A 20827-nucleotide genomic window follows, 5' to 3' on the forward strand; every position below is an offset into this window, starting at 1 on the left:
GAAAAGAAAATGCTATCAGTATACTGAGACATGTATATTACTGCTAAGCACAGTCTACTCCTCACCTGCTTAAAAAATTAATAGATGTAGACAAGGATGCTCTCAACGAGCTAAAAGAATTTTAGGAGGTGTAACTTCAAACTGTAAGTTACAGCCCTCAAACACAGTCCAATTCACTGACAACAGTATCCAACGGGACTTCTCATACTTGCCAGTAGCTAATAAGACATGTTACATTGTCTTAAGTGGTAGTTCAAACTAACCTATCCCAGTATGTCTTCAAACACAGTGCTAGAGAGGAGAGTAATGATGGGATTAAGTTTTTCTTGACCTACTCACAGAAAAGTGCCTGTCCATATCATAAAGGACTTCTTTTTGGTCAGGTGACAGATGTTAAAGAAAGGTTAGCCAAATGCTGAGAGAATGGATTAGAAGAGTCTCATTAGACATCTCCACGAGCTTAACTTCAGAAAATGTATTTATGCATCACCTACACTTAAATTTTATATTTTGTTTACAGCTAAACTGAAATTATTAGATGAATCTTTATATGGTATGAAACTGAAGTTTGTCATCTGTACAAAACAACAGAGTTCTTCACTAAAACTTAAGCTACAGTTCTATGCAGTGTCACTGCCACTTCAAGCAAGGACAAAAATAATAGGATTTGTGGTACCACTGTAGAAACCCCCCAAACCAGCCTGAGGGAAGTCACTTTAAAAACAACAGAAACCAAACAAATAAACAGCAAAACTCTGAGGCTTTGTGGCAAAGTGATGCACACAAACACACCAGAATTTTTAACAGATTCCCACATAAATAATTTGTTTTCTATCACGGTATTTGAATTACAGTACATAAATACAAAGTCAGTTTTTAAACTCAGAATGCAAAGAATGAAGTATTGGGAAAAACAATTTATCACAATCAGCAAATACATTATCAAATCTAATTTATGATTTCTTAAAATATAATTAATAGTACATAGAAAGTGATCACAAAGATTTTCCACTTGTAAAAAAAACTTGTTCTCACTTTGTGGGTTTTTTTGTTGTTTTTTTTTTTTTTTTTTCAGATTCATATCTGGGTTTCCTTTTTTACCAAATTTAAACTTGTGAAATTACCGAGCAGAAAAAAACCCACGAAGTTGTAATGCTGGTATACATGTATCAATAAAGATAAAACAGCACTACCTGCTGAAATCATTGTAAACATGATTCAGTCAAAGTAATGCTTAAATAGGTGATATATTTTTAAGATATATTGATACAAGTGTAACTGCAGGTTCTAGAGAAACATGGTTGTCAGACAGAAAAGGGGAGGTTGGCTGGCTAACATTCCTTGAGGGCTCGCTGTCCACACACAAGTCATAGATTTTCACTAGTGATGGGAAACTTACTGATATGACAGAAATACTGGCATTTTAAATATATGTGACACCAAGTATAATGTGACAATATTTTTGCACTACAGCATTATCAGTGATGGACATTCTGACCACTACCTTGTCTCTTCATGGCTCTGTGTTCACCTCCAGAGTCCTTCTCTTACATGTTGCAGTGAGTCTGTTTCACTGGTCTAGTATTTCTCCACTATTTTTCATCCTTGTATAAATTTACTTTACAGATGCTGTATATATGCCATTGAAAGGCAGTGTTATTTCTAAATTTACGCCCATTCGATCTATCTCCAGCATAGCACTATTTTAGTTTGTTGAAATTATATTGTTTACTGCAACATCATCCTTACACAAAGTTAATACATGATCACATCTTCCATAAAGGTCAGCATAACCAAAAAACAAACAGCGTTTTTTCCATGGATATGTACCTGTTAATTCTGTTCAGCAAGTAAGAAGGACAAGTGTTTTACATCTAGGTCAGATAAGCAGATAAACACACACTCACAGAAACTGAACAAAAAATTTCAGCCTCAACAATCCAATGTACAGTTTTACCACCTCTACTTGCCTTCTAGAGTTGAAGAGGTAAAGAATAAAGGCTGCATTTTACAACCATATGGAAATCCGCACAGCATCATTATCATTCAGGACCACCCAATTCCTCCAGCTTTCTTACTTTCCTCTCTCTTAGGGCGGCCTCATGCAACATACAATATTCTCACAACTGACAAGCTCAACACATCGTTTTTTATCATGCTGAAATGTCAATCTCTACTTAGGCTCCAAGCTCAACCAGATTTTCTAGCTCCTAAGAGGACTGTTAGGAGAACATCCATTATAACATGGAGCCTCCAAGCCCCAAAAGAAAGACATTAATTGCCACACTACCTTTGATTATAGAGATGTTTACAGAATGAAATTAACAGCAAAGCAAGTAAGATACTACTTCTTGGAAGTAAATCCATATGAAAAAAATCAATTAACTGCTACAAACGAAAACAAGTCAATAGTTCACAACAAAACGCCTTGAAAGGAACATTACACATTAAACGGCTGATATGGAATTACATGATCAGGTAGGCTAAAAGAAAATAGAATTTTCGCTGAAAAAGTTAACCTTTTTTTTCAGCTTTCAAAACAGACAGCAAGATTTTTTTATATTGATCAGGAATAGCCTTCAGTTTGTTAGTCCTTATTTTTTTTCTTTTAACAAATCTCTCTACTAAAAATGATGCCCTACCTTTGTTCATATCAATCAACTGCTGCTTCTTCTTCTGTCGCTCCAGTTTCTCTCGTTCAGCCTTCTCTTTTGCCAATTTGGCTCTCTTAGTTTTCTCCTCCATTTCTCTTCTTTTGTTGTTTTCTTTTAATGCCTCCTGCGAAAGATAAAATGAACATGGGTGTCTATATACTGAGGAAAACTAGAATGAATAACAAAAATAACTTCGTTTGCACAGATACTGTATTCATCCAATGAGGAAGAAAACAAAACAAGGACTGGCACCCACCCAATACTTCAAGTGTCTTCAAAAATCTTAGAGGAAACATAACTTACCTTGCTATTTGTACACATCAGCATTATCAGATAATCAGAAAAATGAAAACTGAAATAGCTTTACATTTTACAGTGTCCAAATTTTTCAGCAGCAACATTTTTTTTTTTCTATTAAGACTTCAAGTCTAGCTTAAATATGCATCTTGCTGTTAGGAGGGATGAGTGGGGATGAAGCCTAATTCCCACTATAATGGACTTCAATTACAAGCAATTGAAACTCAGTTACTAAAATTTAAGTTACAATTCCCGAAATATTTTAATTGAAATAGCCAAAGCAGTCACTTAAATATAGAACACACATCAAAAGTAATGGAAAACAGCTGAATTTATAGATTAAAACTCTAAACCTACTCTAAATATCTGAGTAAACAGGTTACACAAACTACCAAACTAAAAGCTACAAATGTAAGAGAATATCTCTGAATTAAAAAACAAAACAACCAACCACTTCCCATGATCTTGCCTCCATCTGGTCTAGAAGATATCCTCCTTTTCCAAAGGAAATTAATCTCAATTTCTTGCTGTGGTAGGTTGACCTTGGCTAGCTGCCAGACAGCCACCCAGCCACTCTCCCACTCACCCTCCTCAACAGGATGAGGAGAGAATAAAATGACAAGCTCATGGATTGAGAGGAAGACAGGGAGATTGCTCACCAATTACTGTCACAGACAAAACACTTAGTGAAGATTAATTTATTGTCAATGAAAATAGAGTTGGATGGTAAGAAACAAAGGCCTAAAAGAAAACCTCTCCCCATTCCTCTCAAACTCAAATCCACTCCTTCATTCCCATGTCCTCTATGCTCCCCCCAAGCCCCATGTGATGTTATCATTTTGGGCTGCTCCTTCCTCCTCACTTTTCACCTGCTCCACTGTGGGTGCTCCCTGCAGACTCCAGTCCCTCACCATCACCCTGCTCCACCGTGGGTGCTCCCTGCAGGCTCCAGTCCTTCCCCATCACCCTTCTCCACTGTGGGTGCTCCCTGCAGGCTCCAGCCCTTCCCCATCACCCTTCTCCACTGTGGGCCTTCTCCACCAGCTGCAGAGCCACCCCGGCTCAGGGGCCTGAGCACCTCCTCCCTCCTCCTCTGGCCCTGGGGCTCACAGGGCTGCTCCACACACTTTTCCCCCCCTCACTCCTCACTGCCATGCAACACGTCGCTCTTTCTTAAACAGGATTTTACGGAGCCACCACCAGCTGCTGTGCTGGGCGCAGCTGGGCCCGGTGGTGGGGCTGTTGGAGCTGTGCAGAAATGGCAGGACCTGGCCGTGTCCAGCGAGGGGCAGCCCCGGCCTCCCCTCACAGCGCAGGTCCTGCAGCCCCCGCTGCCAGCGCCCGGACACATACACTCATTCCACTTACCGATCACTTCTTCTCACAAATACATTCATAACTCCTTTTATGATGCCTACTCTCTCAAGAAAGAGAAATATTTGAATTCCCTTAAGCTGTTCCCCACGATCCTAAATTTCTCCTTAGTTTTGCCTTCCCTAAGATTGATTTATCATGAAGAAATTCACTGAAATCCATCATGATGGAATTTCACCTAACACCAGATAGACAGACATGATAAATGTTATGGATAATTTTCTTATTTATATTCACAACAGCTACAAATTTATTGCTCCCTTTCCTCTCCATCTCACAGTATACTAACATCCCCTACCTAACGATTTTGGGAGTCCCAACACACTATGACCAACAAACAGTAATAACAGTAAAGATACTGGATTCAAAAACGTCCAGAATTAACACGACACACACTCATTAATGAAGTTTCAGCTTAAAAAGCTGAATAATCAATATTTACAAAGTACTGGGCATAAGATAAATGGTTTCCATGCCAATATTTATTTCCTATGCAATTTATGCATGCCTTAAAAACTAGGAAAATCATATATATTCACAAAGATGATGATTTATTTGTGGATGTATTTGTAAAAATCCAAGACAACATATCAGTTATTATTTTACAAGTAAAATTTCCTTAAGAAATTTGGGGCAGACTTCTATTATATACTATTCCATATATTCCTCAAAAATTACATTTCAAATGTTTATAAATGAAGATAACTATTCACCTTACTGTGTACATGCTAGGAAGAAACTATGGACAACGGTTGTCACTTCCAAATCAAAACCCTATCTAAAGCACCTTTAAATGTTAAGATTTATATAAATGAGATCATTATTCTGTAATCCAAGACTCCCAAATGCCTCCAAATACAGAACATTCAGTCAAGCAAAGGACAGACTATTTCAGTGCGCATATGCCATTTCAAGACATTACTGAGGTAAAATACTACATACAGCCCCTTCCTTAAAAGCTGATACTGTTTTGCAGAGATGTTGGATACCACAGTTATCAGTGATGTTACTTGTGGATGCACTTGAAAATTGGACCAAGAACTGCATTTGCTGTACCGTCACGTAACTGAGCGCACTGAGAAACACCTTTTCTTTCAGAAAAGAGAAAAGAGAATTAAAGGAGAAAAATCAATGTTTTATCCTTTTTGTTTTTGGACACTTCTGTCTCTGCACATTCAATCACACTTGACAGAGATTTCATTTTACTGCAACTTCACAGGCTGTAATGAAAGTAAATGCCCACAATCTTACAAGAGAAAGCAAATAAGAAATGTCATGGCTGAACTAGTAGTCCACTAGCCATTGACGTACTATGATTAGATCATAGATTCTGTCACATTTTCTAACAGGAAGACTACAGTAGACTGAATTAAACAAGTTCCAAAGTTATTGTATCTGGAAATTCACTTTGAGCCAGACTCTATAAGTCCTAGCCAAAGGGAGATATATGAAAATACAGATCACAGTTCATTAAATATGCTGGCTACCAATGATGATTCAAACAAAAGCCATTCAAAATAATGGTTTAATCTTCCTGAAGAACCGTAAAATAACAAAATATGGATAACTGTGCCTATTTTTATCTACCTACACCCATCCCCTCATATACATGCATATCTACATACAAGTAAATACCAAACAAAACCCACCATTTCAACAAATGTAGCACAGGAAGCACAAAGAGAACAGATAGGCCTGTCCATTATTTCTTCAAAATGCACATTTCCTAGTATTTTCTTTTCTTCCAGGGTGTAAATGCTTTAGAGTATTTTCACATAGAGCCTCTTTCCACAGACTATAAAGGAACACTTGGGAACAGCAAGTAAAGATCCACTAGGTACCAATGTGAAATACTAGAGGTTTTTCCACACAGCTTGTTGCTACAACAGATATGGGTTGCAGCAAATGGGCACTAACACCCAGTACCTTCTACAGTGGTGAAACTGGGTGTTCTGCAAGGATGGAAGGAGAAATCCCAGCAGGGCATCGCACCGACACTCCTTTGGGGCTTTTAGTCCATAGACTGGTCATTTTAGAACTGGCAGTGCAATGCAGCACCACACACATACAGCATCAGAAATATTTTCTTAGCAATATGAAAGGGCTAGTCTAGAGGAAAAAAGAAAATAAAAGTGTCTTATCTACTCTTAACATTGCTGTAGTACTCCAGTAACAGCTGGAATATTTAGTGGATACTTTCCTGCCATCCCCAATTCTCTTGAACCTCCTACCCACCCAAATAGTTTTAGGCCACATTCCTTGAAATTTAACATATCTTTTCATCTACATACCAATTCAAAATTAATATTGTGAAAAAAAGATCAAGGATGACCTATTTGAATCATCACCACCATTTCGTGCACACAACCCCTTTCCTTTTTAAAATATCTCAGAACCAAACCACCTGGAATGCACTTTTTATTACTCTCCATCAGGCAGTCGGACTCTTAACCATTTCATATTTGTTATGTCACTTACTATTGAACATTAAGTCAGAGTTGGATGAAAGCCTGAAATAAATCATCTGCAAGAACATACTCCCGAATGTTTTCAAGTTATGTGCTGAAAGAAAAATATATGTTCATCTGTATTTATAAACACACTATATATTTGAAATAATATTGCTAACAAATTTGATCATAGTTCTTCAAAGCTGATTGAATATGACTGTAAATAAAGGTAAAGAGAGTTTTGACTTAGCTCTGTAACTGGCATTGCTTCTAAAAGGAGGGAGAAAAATCAGCAGTTTTGTTACTGCAATGTAGCTCAACAGTGACAAAGTGCATACTAGCGTTCGTAGGTACACAATACACAACTGTATTTATTCCCTAATTAAAGGATAAGAACAAACTAATATAACAAGCCAGACAAATGTCACAAAGCGAGAAGCAATCCAGAGTTAAGAATAAAAGCCTTCCCAGAAGTTTTGTAAAATGTTTTGGTAAGTATTCATCTAGATACTGTCTTCTCAACGTTTGTAAGTGTATGCAAAACGTGAAATAATTTTCAAGAGAATCTCAACAGACATAAATATCTTAATGTATACAACCCTTGTTTCTGATATGCTGTTCATGACCCTCAGTATTTTTGGTTGGTGCATAACAGCATGCAGTTTTGCCAGTTCAACTGCAAATTAAAAGTTAGGGGAACTTTGAGTTTGTTTTTTTTGTTGTTGTTGTTTTGTTGTTTTTTTTGTTTTTTTTTTTTAATAAAACCAAACCCAAATTATTGTCTCTCTTACAGAAATAGATTAAGCAAGGGATATCATCACTTGTTATGGGAGCTAGCTGAAGGGGCACACAGCTTCATGTTCCCCCTTGTGTTTATCAGGATCCACTAAAGTAAGGGTCTCGTTCTCGGGACTGCCAGTTTATAGCTTGGCTTCCTTAAGAAGCAAATAAAAAATTAATGTATCTCTTGCATTCTGCACATATCCTAAGTTTTGACAGACAAGCAGACATTCACACACCAACATGGTTGTAAATAGTCTCTCAAACATAAATTATTAAAAACAAGAAGAAAGAAAACAAACTGTAATGCACAAACCTCCTTGGATAATAAAGATGCAGTTGGCTACAAAGCAGTCATGCACCAATAATGAAGGCTGCATGGGATCCCTCAGGCCTTCCCTAAATTTGCCTTGCAACTGTAAAATATGTGATCTGAAGTTGCAGAAAAAAAAAAAAAAATCTTTTTCAGTCATAATTCATTAGGAACAACGAACTCAGATTAACTGCAAATCAATCTACGGAAATAAAGAGAGTTAAAATAAAGCAGATTGAGCAGTCAGTTTACATGTAAAAAAGATCTTTCATGAGTATTCCCTGGAGGATAACATATTCAAATACATTGTTATCCTTATGAAAAGGATGGAAAAGAGATGCAATGAGCTGGTATTAAACAAGAGCAGACAAATTTAATTTCCTGATGGGTGGTCATGAAACAGTAAATAGAAAAGATTATGTTTGGGATACTGCCCCATGGTTCATGCATCAGGGCCATTACATCTGACATGAAATGTCTTTGGTGTGTCATTACAGATTAAGATTTTTGGCAAGTGTAGCTGCTCTTGTATATTCAGGTAGGGAGAAGGGTTTTGCTGATGGCTTATCAGCTGTGTTGCAAAAACACAACTGTCTAGCAGTGCAAGGTAGAAGAGGTTTTCAGTGTTTACTGTTTTTCCAAACAGTTTAAGGCTAACACTGAAAAACTATATTCTATGTCTTAATTACTTAACGATATACATTTGAATAATTACTAAATTGCCCTCAAGTGGACAGATTTAAGACTGTTTTGAATAGCTCCTTTAAATCATTATCTGGATACCTGCCTGCCTATTCAGGTTATTCCTGAATATATTCAGGTTATACCGGAATAACACAGAAGTTAACAAAACTGTATTAATGTCATCACCAAAAAAAAATTTCAACAAGTCCAGCAAAACTTATGTTAGCTGGTTTGGGTACAATCTGAGAAAAGAAACCAAGGCCCACATCAGATGAATTATTGTTTTGTTCAAAAAGGGATCTTTCTGAATCAAGGAAGAGACAAATCAATAAGTTGGCTGGTAAAGCCCTGCATCATCATGCAAGGATAACTCTTTAGGTTCTTCACCAAAAATTCACTCTAAAGTAAATCTGCAAAATCCGTTCCTACAAAAGCCTAAATCCACTTTTTTTTTCAAAAAAAAACCCAAAACAAACAAAACAACAGAAGGACCTTGAATATAATCTGCTGAAAAGTTTCAAAGTTTCTGGATAGAAATGCCCTAAAAATTTTAATAGAGACTGTGAGAATTACACACAATTCAGTGTATATTCACATAAAGGATTTAAATAAAAAAATAAAAAGATTTTACATGCTTACTTTAAGACAGGGCTGATGAAATATCAGAACAAAGTGTTCTAGAGGTTGTGTGGCATTACACTCCAAAGAAATTAAAAATATATAAAAAAAACAACATTAAGGGGATGCGCTTATTCATCTGCAATTTTTTTCTTGAGGTTTTTTTACACCTTCCACTTCATGCTTCATATTATATTTTGACAGGATAATCCAATTCTGTTAGCTTGCTTTGGATTTTCCTAAACGTGATAAGCAAGCAAATAGGAACTTAAGGAAGTGAATGAGGTATAATTTACTACAACATCAGCAAGCTAATTGAAGCTGCAATAATGCAGTGATCAATCTGAAATCACAATTAAGGCAAACACAGGTTCAAATTATCAAATTATCTTAATATGATATATGAACAAACAGAATGATGAGGCTAAGCTATATGGAACACTCTTGTGTAGGTTTTAGAGAGAAGTCAGATTCATTCTAACCCACAACAGCTTTTAAGATATATATTCAGTGCAGATGTAAGCATCTGCAGCTGCAAGCATCTTCTAGGGAGGGTCTCTTTTAGACTTAGAATCTTGCCAAAGGGTGTCACTTACAGCAGGTAATAAAGTCTACTGGTTTCCAAGAGGTTTTCAACATGCGGTGACTCACAGCTTAAGTATTGCAATTGTTGAATTCCTGATCTATGTATGCCTGGTTTCCAGAGTCGAAAGAGGATTTAAAATCCTCATTTAAATATTATAAACTTCCAAGATCCTGGGAATAAAGACATAACTTAGTTGGACTCACTGCCATCAGCACTGGATGCAGAGTCTGTTTAAAAGCTATCAAATGTAAAATTCTGAGAAAGTTTTTAATCCTTTTCCTTTTCAAGATTAGAAAACTTAACTTCACAGTTTCCCCTAGACCATGTTTTCCCATATTAGTTCTGAAAATATTACATAATCAAAGGCATCACTACCATGAAAGATGACATCTATTGCTTTTACCCATCCACAAGAGCAACCAGGTCGCCACAGAAATAAGTTGTCAGAAACAAATCGCAGTCCCATCTATGCTGCTGGTTATTCTTAGATCTGCCTACCTTTAAGTGCTTGCAAATGCAATGTACTGTAATTCAGTTTAATTTATTATTATTTAAATCTTTGGGATATCTTCCAAGATAATTGTCATCCTTACCTTTTATATCATTCCCAGAGTAGCTACTTATCTAGTAGTACTAATGGCTTGTTGGTAGAGTTGATGAGTTACTACTTCTATGTGATTTTTTTTTTCTTCTGATTCCATTACTTCTAAGCTTTCCTTGCCTACACCTAATTCCTGATTTGTTCAATATTGTGGTTAAAAAAAATTTCTCCTCAGCACTAGGTGGACATCTGCACTCAGATGAGAATTTAGAGAGCTTACAAAAGGGTCTTTGTGCAGGTTTTGGGGGCGGGAGGAGGAAGGGCTTGCTATATACTGCCTGTTAATAAGGACAATGTTTCACTTTTGATACTACCTCCTGGGAAATTTCACTGGAGAAAATACTTCTTGCTCATTATTCTTTATTTTTTCATAGCTTCCTGCTAGCTAGAAACTGTTATCTTTCAGACTACATTAAAGAACTGTTACTTTTTAGGCAGAAGGGAGAAACTGTATTCCCAGACAAATAACCAGGGAGAATAATGAATAAATACAGGCTTTCTTTTAAACCACTCCTGAATTACAGACTCAATTTATGAGTTTGAAAGCTGGGAATTTAGCTTGACTATGTACTGCATTTCATAGTAAATAATGTATTTGTTATGTATTAATTTATGTATTGCATATCCATTGATTTATATTATCGTAGCCAATGACCTGCTCTATTCAAGGGACATTTCAAAAAAGCCACAGAAAAAAACATTCCTGAGTCATGGAGCTTGAAATTTACTTTGAAGCAACTTACAAGCAAACAAATAAAAGAAAGAAGAAAAGGTCTTACAGGTACATTTATACTCAAGATGCTGAATACACTGTGGTAAAATTTTCTTATGAAGGAAACATAACAAATGTTTTGTTTCCTGTCTGGTACAGGGCATCAATCTTACAAAATCATGAAACACCAGGGTAGTAGTCCCACAATAAAAAACGTTTCGTTTACTGATCATTTAATATGTCATATCATTTTGGGGAGGTTTTCACTTTCTGGATTTTGTATGATAGCGTTACCCTAAAGGATCCCAGCAACACAGTAATCATCAATCAACAGTCAATGTTGATACAAAAGGGCGGTTTATGTCACAGGTCTTTTAGAAGAACCCATCTCTCATACTGCCAGTTGATGAGTTACATCTGCTTAAATATTTACTTGAATACAACCCTTTTCCCTAAATACATTTATAATGTAATTTAAAAATTTAATTCCGTATTCAAAGAGCTGCATTTACACAAATACGAGGGAAGCCATCACCACTCCTAAAAGTGTCTACCACATACAAAAAAATACCACTTCACTGAAGGAAAAAGCTTCTCTACATTTCATAACAACTACGTCCATAAATGCCATTATTACATTATATTGTAATAATGTAATAATTGTTGTAATAATAGTAATAATGGTTGACGTTATTACAAAATTGGTTTTTTTAGACTCAAAACTCATTTCAGACTATCTGCATTAAAGGGGATGCCCACAGAGCAAACGATCTGAAACATTTAAGTACTATATAAAAGAAGATTTCCTATCTAATGCTGAAGTACGTATTTTATACAACTTCCATGAAGCACACAATCTGATTAAAAGGAAGTTTATGTCCACTTTCAAATGTAGGCATGACAGATTTGGTGGGTATTTTTAAATACTCTAGCAGCAGCAGAAACAAACATTCAGAAACTGACAGATTAAAAATATTTCAGATCATTTGATATAAACTCTGTGAGACAGCAGGTTAAAGTGAAGAACCAAAACAGGAAAGAACAAACTGGCATCTTGCTTCAGGCAACTGATTAATCATTATTTGATAAGAATCTGAAACTATATCAAACCAAAATGTATCAGGTTGCAATTGTCCTCAAGGACAATAAAAATTTCTGTTTACTTTCAATGGAAGAAAAGGACTAAATCAATAAAATCTGAAAAACATTTCTTCTTCAAAATAGCCCTAAATATGAAAAGTATAGTATTATTATTATTCAGTTGATCTACTATTTTATCTGCAAAGAAAAAAAAAAAGCCAAACCTTATTTCTACTTTTGATTCAGTTTCTCTGTAATTGTCAGCTCCAAGAGAATAATAAATACACCTTCTCCCCCCCCCCCCCCCCCCTCCCAATCCCTCTGGGCTTTATTTTGAATTGTGTTCCATTTGCAAAGGCAAGTCATGCTGAAGTGGTTTACTTATTTCTTGTGATATGCCTAGAATACAATGAGGTTACCAAGACATACTTAAGCACAAAATCTAAGTAGTTAACATAGACAGAGGTGACACAAGTCCCAGAAAAAATCTAGTGAAAAGCTCACTTCAAAGGTTTAAACATTCTACCTAATCTTAGGATAAAAAAAGAAGAGTCTGAGAAAGAAGCAGTAAAGTCAGGAGGGGACCACAAAGAACAAGGTTTCCAACTGTAAGAGATAGAGGGGTAAAGTGATGCAAACTTTAGTTTGTTGTTGGCTCTAATTATGTTTCCTGTAAAAATGGTCAGAGAAACCTGGGGATAAAATGTGAGTAGATATAGAGTACTAAATAAAATAAACTGTTTCTTCTATCTGCATATCTAGGTTGATTCACTATAGTACAGCTCAGTGAACCCAAGTGGCTCACAAGGAATATTTGGTCAGAAGATTTGTCAGAGGTGCTATTAAGTTTTTTGGCTATTTACAATCACGATAGGCAGTTTTAATGGTGTCACTTAGACTGTGAATTCCTAACTACAAAGCGCTTTTTTTCTGCTCCTAATATCACAGAACAGCCCAAAAAATACTTATTCTCTCTCCCACAAATGTAGACAGATGTTGATAAAAACTAAGTACAAAAGATAAATTTGGTGCTTGACTGGAAGCTTTGTATCTAGACACTTTTAAAGACATAAAGCAATGAACAACAATATTTCCACTAATAAGTCAATACCTGCAGTAATTGTCTATTGCTGGGAAAAGTATCGAAGGTGTTCCAAGGGCAATCAATATGTCTCACAAAGAAACTGAGAAAGGTCAGTTACTGTATCCACCCACACTGTCTACTTATAATTTCCTCCTGTTGTTTAGGAATAACAAAACAGCAACTTATTTATATGGAAAATTTTGTTGGAAAATAACTCAAAGAGAAAATATTGGACCCAAAGGAATATCACTGTGCTGCTGATACATTTTGATCAGAAGAATGAAAGATGAAAAAACAACACCGACTGTTCCAGAAGTTTTCTCATATACTCTACACCTTGCCATTAAGCCTAAGAATTTCTGAATGCTTAGACTACGTGGAAATGCATTTATTAAATACCATTTCTGTCTAACATTCAAAAGGCAAGCAATTAGAAAAGATGATGAATGCGTATAGTTTTTTATTTCAAGTAATCAAAAGGGCATTATTTTCCAATTGATATATGGCACTTCCTCTAATGATCATCAGAAGTCTTTAACATGAGTTTTCAGAAGACTAGCTGTTTTCTTAACATTAAAATAGCTTGATAAGAGCATTATAAGACAAACACATATCAAGCTACAAACACATATACATACACATACAAATACACACAATTTTCTTTGTGACCTGGGAATGTGCCATTCAGAATATATTTCTGAATTCTTTTAGATTCATCTTTAAAGACATTCACATATATTCCATCTTTTTCAATTTATGTAATTTATCTAGTGTTTCAATAACTTAAATATTCTTTAGTTGTAAATGAAAGAAAGAAAAAATGTCATTGCAATCAACTTAGTCAATACTCTCACTCTTACACTGAGGGATCGTATGCAGAATCACAGGTTAAGCAAAGGAAATACAACAGCTGTTGCACAAAGGTAATAGACAAGTGAAGATTTTCTGAGGGGCTATGCTGAATTTTAAGTGCTCACAAAGGGCAGTTATCTTGAGCTATATACACTGTAGTTTCAATTAAAACACAATGTATACGTAAAGCATTTATTATTTATAACTGACCTTCAAGGGAAGCCTTCTCAGAGCACAAGAATCATCTGTCCTGCCATGCAGGAGGCTGAGGAGGTGGGGCAGGGGCCAGCTTGGCTGAACAAGGAACTCCTGACAGAGCTCTGACACTAAACAGAAATACAAAAGAGGGGAAAGGACAGCTATGCTATCCAGGGGGAATACTGCCCAGGGAGGGGACTAAATAAGAAAGACAAAGCTCAGATAGAGAGATACAGCTGGCAAGGGATGTGAAAAGCAATAAGAAAGGCTTTTACAGCTACCAGGGCAGGTCTGCTGCTGAACATAGCATGGAACCTAACATCAAAGAAGAGGCTGAGGTACTCTGGGCTACCTTCATCTCAACCTTTGCCATCACTGTCCCATGGGTAATTTGGGCAACTCACTGACAGCATTGCAAGGCCTGTATTTGATCAAAAAGTTGTGGGACTAAAGGGAAACCTCCAGTGCCTGGAAAAAGCAAATAACATGCTCATGTTCGAAAGAGTGAGGAAAGCTTGGTGAACTACACACTGCACATCACTTCTGTTTTCAGGAAGGTCACAGAGCAACTCCTTCTGGAAGCTATTTCAAGGCACGTAAGAGACAAGAATGTAACCAAAACCAGCCACACTGGACTTACCAAGAGTAAACTGTGCCTTGAGCAACCTGAGTGCCTTCCCTAATGAGATGACTGGCTCTGTGAATGAGGGGAAGGCAATGGATTCAGCAAAACCAATACAGTCTCCCACATAAATTCTTTGGGTTTAGTAAAGCCAATACAGTCTCCCACAGTCATGGTATCTTCATTCATACAGATACTCAAAACACAGCTGGACAAGGTCTCACACAGCTTGAACTAACTCCTACACTAGCCCTGCTTTGAGTATGATAGCAAACTCAGTGACCCTCTTAGCGTCTCCCTCTAACCTAAATTACCTTATGATTCTATGGTTTGTCTTGTGATCATAAACGTTCACACCAGAAAAGTTTGCAACAAACACAGAAGCAGAGATCTGAAGAACGTCTGAACTTCTAAGTTAAAATTGCTAGCAGCAGAAGAAACAAGCTTTATCAATACACAGGCATTAGCAATAATGGAGGAGACTAACAAACAGGAAGAAGCAATTCATCAATATTTCAAAAATATCTGGAATTATGCTTCAGTCATTTCTCAAAATACTATAAAAAAGTTAATGGGATCACTTAGAGAAAGCATGAATCCATTACAACAGTCTGAACCAGACAAATTTAATAAACACGCATGCTCTAGGGAGTATCTGTAGGTGCTGTACACCTCAGGCTTCTCTGATTGCTCCTGAACTCTTACATCGGTAGTTATGACTATTTTTTTTTTTTTTTTTCCAGTAAATTCCACCAATTAAATGAATTTCCGCATCTTTTTGCTTTTGGGAAACTCCTCACAAGCACCAAAAAAATGCAAAAAAATTATTGCTTTTTAGTAATTTTTTCCTTATAGAAAAAAATATTACTGTACTGTGAACTTTTAATGCTTGCCCTGGGCCTTCCTCAAGTGTCTGGAAAAAAATTAAACCCCTAAACAACTTTATGACACTAAAGTCTAAAAGGTTCTGCTCTAGTGGATAAAAAAAGTCAAGAAATTCTCAAAAGACCTAATTACAATTACTACTACTACTGTATATATCTGAACAACTGAATTGACTGAAGCACAAAAGTGCTAAGAAAGTGTCTCAAGTTACACAAGCCTCAGATTTCACTTTTTCAATACTGAAGCATTAGTATTTAAATTACTATGCATCATACATATGGTCCAAGTTCATTTCCTTACTAAGTAACTCTTTTTAAAAAGAAGCTTAAAAGATAAAAGGGCAGGTAAAAATTTTAAAGACCATAGCATCACATGAATATAATTAACTATTTAAACCAACATGTAGCATTAGAACAGTATCCTAGCAAATTATTTTGTCTATTTTCTAAAATTAGAAAGCAATGCAAGTAATTAGCCTTACGTTTCTGGAAACTCAGAAAGACTGTTTCGTAATATGTCTTTTCTATTTGGAAATTTAATATTCCAAACCCGAACACAGAACTTGACAGTTCTGCCTTGATAAACTGGATTAATTTACAGAGGTTTAGACTTTGCGATAATTTACCACCCTAGAAATGCATTTTATTGCAGTTTGCTATTATTAGGTAAAACATAAATATTATATTCATATCATAGGAACTGACCATACAAAGAAATGTCAAAACTCCAGAAGCAGGAAAGTCCCCAGTCCCTGAAGGATAAGGTGGGCTGTTCCCTTTGATGGGAGAAGAAACAGAACTTTGTATCTGTAATGATTTTCCCTTAACACAGAAGGTATACTTTATGTCAGTTAGGTAGTAAGACAACTGTGTCTTGCAACGTATTGGATTGTTAAGTGTATTTACACCACAAGATGAAGGGTTTTGATGAGATATCATCAGAACAGGACAACCTCATACCAAGGATTTTAATAATGTGTATGGGAGGTTATTGTGATGCTCGGTAAACAAACAAGCGAGCACTAGTTCATGACTAACTACGCAGTGCCTATCAGAAGTTGGTCTTACTTTTGATTTGCCCGTAGCTACTCCTCATATCAAAATTTTTAAAAGTCTGTTAAAACTGATTTAAATAAAAGATGGATTACAATGAAAAAAGCATAGTAGTTGCAATCTGCTGAAAATATACAAAACCTACTTGCTCAAAAACAAATCTAGCAGAAGTAAAGGATTCAACTGCAGAAGCTGTTTTAGCTGTGCCAAACACTTTCACGATAGCCTCTTCCCCTCCTATTAAATAATAACAATAATAATAAAATCAAGGCAAGTCTGCTATCTGCTTTGAGTACTGTCTAGTACTCGGAAGAACACAGGTATTTGTGCATTCACCCATGGAAAGCGAAGAAAGTGAAGGAGATACTAGCAAATAAAATCCAGATAATATTTCTGACTACAAATGATTAGGGTAGTTTATACAATTCACACCACTGTACCATATCCATAGAGGAGTATTCACAGAAGATGCAAACAGATGCCTAGAGCATTAAGCAGAGGATTATCTGTAAATATTAACTAACAGTAGTTTGCACAAGCAATCTCAATACCTTCATTACTCTGATCGCTATAGCTGTTTCAGTGCTTAACAATAAAGTTAGAACTGTCCTAATCTCTGACAGCTTACTAAACCAGTGAGAATGGGGTATCTGGAGCTTTGTTATAACTACAAATGAAATGAATTCACACTCAAGACAGACTTATTCTCAATTCAAATTAAAATTCTTCTGTGACTTAATACACCACCTGAACAGCCTAGATTTGGAAGCATGTGAAAAAAATGTTTCCCTGGATTTTCTTATAATAGAACCTCATTTAAATGAGGTACATCAGCAAATATGGGGGGGGGGTGTGTGTGTGTGTGTGAAGTTAGGACAATTTAGGCCAAATAAGCATCACCCATTAACTACAAGCTTCAGAGATGTACCAAAACTTAAAACTAGCACGCTGTTCTCACAAATACTTTTTCTGAAATGCAACCTAGTTGTTTGCTTTTGGTTTTTGGGGGGTTTTTTGTTTGGTTGGGTTTTTTTAAAAAGCAACCCTCTCCCCTGCCAACCTCCGGGATATTTGTATAGTATAGGCTTGCATTACGAGGCTTCTGCTGAGCCCTAAAACACTACTAACATAAAATGCAAATGCAATCCTAGAAAGCTGTTTTGCAGGAAAACGAAGGTCCTCGTGGGCATCTGGCTGAACGCGAGGCAGCAGCGTGGCGTTGCAGCAGAGCAGGCGGAATGCACACTGGGCTCTGCAAAACTGTAATAAACAGGTTAAAGGAAGCGATTCTTCTACTCTGCTGGTACTTCTAAAACCACCCCTGGAGTTCTGCATCCAGGTTGGGCTTTCCAGTGTAAGACACTGGAGTGAGTCCAGCTGGTGATACCCAGACGATAAGGAGGCTTGAGCACGTGAGAAGCAGAAGAGGAGAGAAATGCGTTTGCTCAGCTGTAAAAAGAGAAAGCTCTGCAAAGAGCTAACGGCTGCCTGCGATGTCATGGGAGGGTGTAGAGAAGACAGAGTTACATTTTTCTCAGAGGTGCACAGTGGGAGAACAAGAGGTGATGACAACTGTTAGAACATGGGAAAGGTTATTCAGTTATTTATTTTCCCACCGTAAGTAAGATCAAACACTGGAAAATGGACCCAGAGAGGTTGAACAAGACCCTGTGCAACGTGCTCTAACTTGATCTTGCTTTGAGCAGAAAATTAAACTACAGAATCTCTGGAAGTCCAACCAACATAACTCCATGAATTTAGACATGGATAGCCAGCAACATAGATAATGTAGAGAAAGTATAAAAATAAAAACTTTACAACTTAAACCAGATTCTGGCTTTGCAGAGAGTGGGACCTGGGTCACCAGAAGATGCGTTGCATGTCCATATGTTTAAAATTTTGATACCACAAGTCTTGTGGCGATTTCTTCATAGCCAGTGTTTCAATCCAAGATTTTTATTCAGTTGTCCCTTTGCTTGTTAAGCTATCAAAATAATGGACATGGGTAAAGCATTATCTATTATAAACATACATCATATATAGCCATTATAGTAAAGGCTAAAGTGTTACCAAAATCACAAGCGTTACCAAAATCATTACTGTATCATTAATACTACATCATGTAGTCCAAAGTCCACAACTCTAAGGAAAGTCAATTATCAAATTATCATCACTATCACTTTTTAAAGTCTTATGTACAGCTTTTTGCTGTGAAATAAAGATCTTTTACATATGATTCAGTAGCACCCCTGGCCCTGAATTCAGCACTTTACTCTTACAGAATTACTTACAGAAACTCATTCTAAACCTGAAACAATGACAATTTCATCTGTTCCTGGAACTGTGATGTACACACTGCAGTTTCTTTGCTGCTTTTGGTTCATTTGGAAAGGCCACAAAAATATTCCAACCTTGTTATTATGAGATTTACTGCACTAAGAGAAAACCTCAAATACCACTTTTCCCCCTCCCCACTGCTACTCAGTCACTCCAAAGAGATACATGAATCTCTGAAAAATATTCTCCCTGGAAATTTAATTATACCCATTGAAGAGCAACACACCATCAGCCAGATCTTCAGGAAGTCAAAAGGAAAATAAATGTAAGCAATTGAAAGTATTTTGATTCTAATACAGCTTCTAGAAAACAATTGCCCGCTATCTCCTATGACCTTCATAACAGTTTAAATACATATTTGAGGACAGATTTTCATCACAATATTTGGACATTGCTAGTCTGAAGTCTGTTTCAAGTAGTTACATTAAAGTGGATTTCCGAATTTATTGAAAACCTAAGTCTTGGATTTATGAAAAAGTAAACACACAATATCTCCTGTTCTTGACAAGTCTTCATGCAGATGTGTTAGCATACTTAATAGTGATAAAAGAAACCGTGATTTGCTTATTAAAAAAAGAACAATTTCAGCAACTTTAAAATGAATAATTAAATATATTTTAGCAAAAGTTTTCTAATAAAGTAAACTCAGCATGAAAATAATGTTTTTAAGTAGTTATTCCTCCATCGCACTGAAACTGAAAGTCCTTATGATTACATGATAAATTAAGCCAGCTACTGGCAATAGACAGGTCGGTGAGCCACAGCTGTATGGTAAATGGTGGTATTTCCAGGAGATGTTAATATTCTCTGGAGACACAATGTGACATTCTAGGCATCTGTTTTGCCTGTACACTTCCTATGGTGCATCTAATTATGGCTCCCAGACAGCCACTAGGAAAGATGACATTAAACCTGTTAAGAAACTTGAGCTGTTTAAAATGAAATTCTTAACTTCCTTCATAAAATGCCATACCCTGACATCGACGACAGTGGATGACTGGAAACAGTAATATAAGCATCTAAGTGAACTTTGCGAGTTTTGCCAGGGATACAGAGCTCATCTCGAAAGTCTCAGCCTTAGCATCACAGCATCATTAAGGCACTAGCCAGATTCTAGCACAATATGAACACAGACACATCCATTCAGGTTTTCATTTTAACATGTTTTTCAGTATCATGTCTGTTTGTTGTGCGTCAATCAATAGAGGAAAACGAGGAACAATATTTTATAAATATTCATATATCTCAACCACATTTACAGTTGAGTTGGCAAGTTACAAACTGGAGGTTGACAGCTATCAGTGACCAAAATCCAATTTCCTGCCACAGAACTAAATGTAAACTGTAATATGAGATATAGAGAGAAGAAAGAAAGAAATCAAATTGGAACAAAGAAGAAATAAGAATATGTATAATGCTTTGCAGACATTACTCACCAAAAATAGAGTTCTGAAGTTGCTCAGATCGCCAAAGAATTCTTCTATGCTTACTGCTTTGGGATCAAAGGTAAAGTATTCTCCCAAATTTTCATACAATTTAGTCATGTTGTTGTGCATGTTGGACAGTTTTTCATATTGCTCTCGGGCACTCTCAGCAAAGCTGTAAGGTTTTGTTAAGGAAAAGGATTCAAATATAATCCAATCTAACA

The 20827-nt window shown here is 36.4% G+C and overlaps 1 protein-coding gene across 1 annotated transcript in view; it reads right to left on the reverse strand.

Moving 5' to 3' along the window:
* DIAPH2 (diaphanous related formin 2) overlaps positions 1-20827 on the reverse strand; it is a 249059-nt gene that overhangs the window by 82516 nt on the left and 145716 nt on the right. Inside the window, exons 25-26 of the mRNA XM_074914772.1 lie at positions 20616-20779; positions 2643-2778 (exon numbers count right to left, since the gene is read on the reverse strand). Coding sequence (XP_074770873.1) covers positions 2643-2778; positions 20616-20779 — 300 coding nt within the window. The remainder of the gene's footprint in view (positions 1-2642; positions 2779-20615; positions 20780-20827) is intronic.

The sequence above is a fragment of the Athene noctua genome, chromosome 11 (assembly GCF_965140245.1).
Source record: "Athene noctua chromosome 11, bAthNoc1.hap1.1, whole genome shotgun sequence".
NCBI lineage: Eukaryota > Metazoa > Chordata > Aves > Strigiformes > Strigidae > Athene > Athene noctua.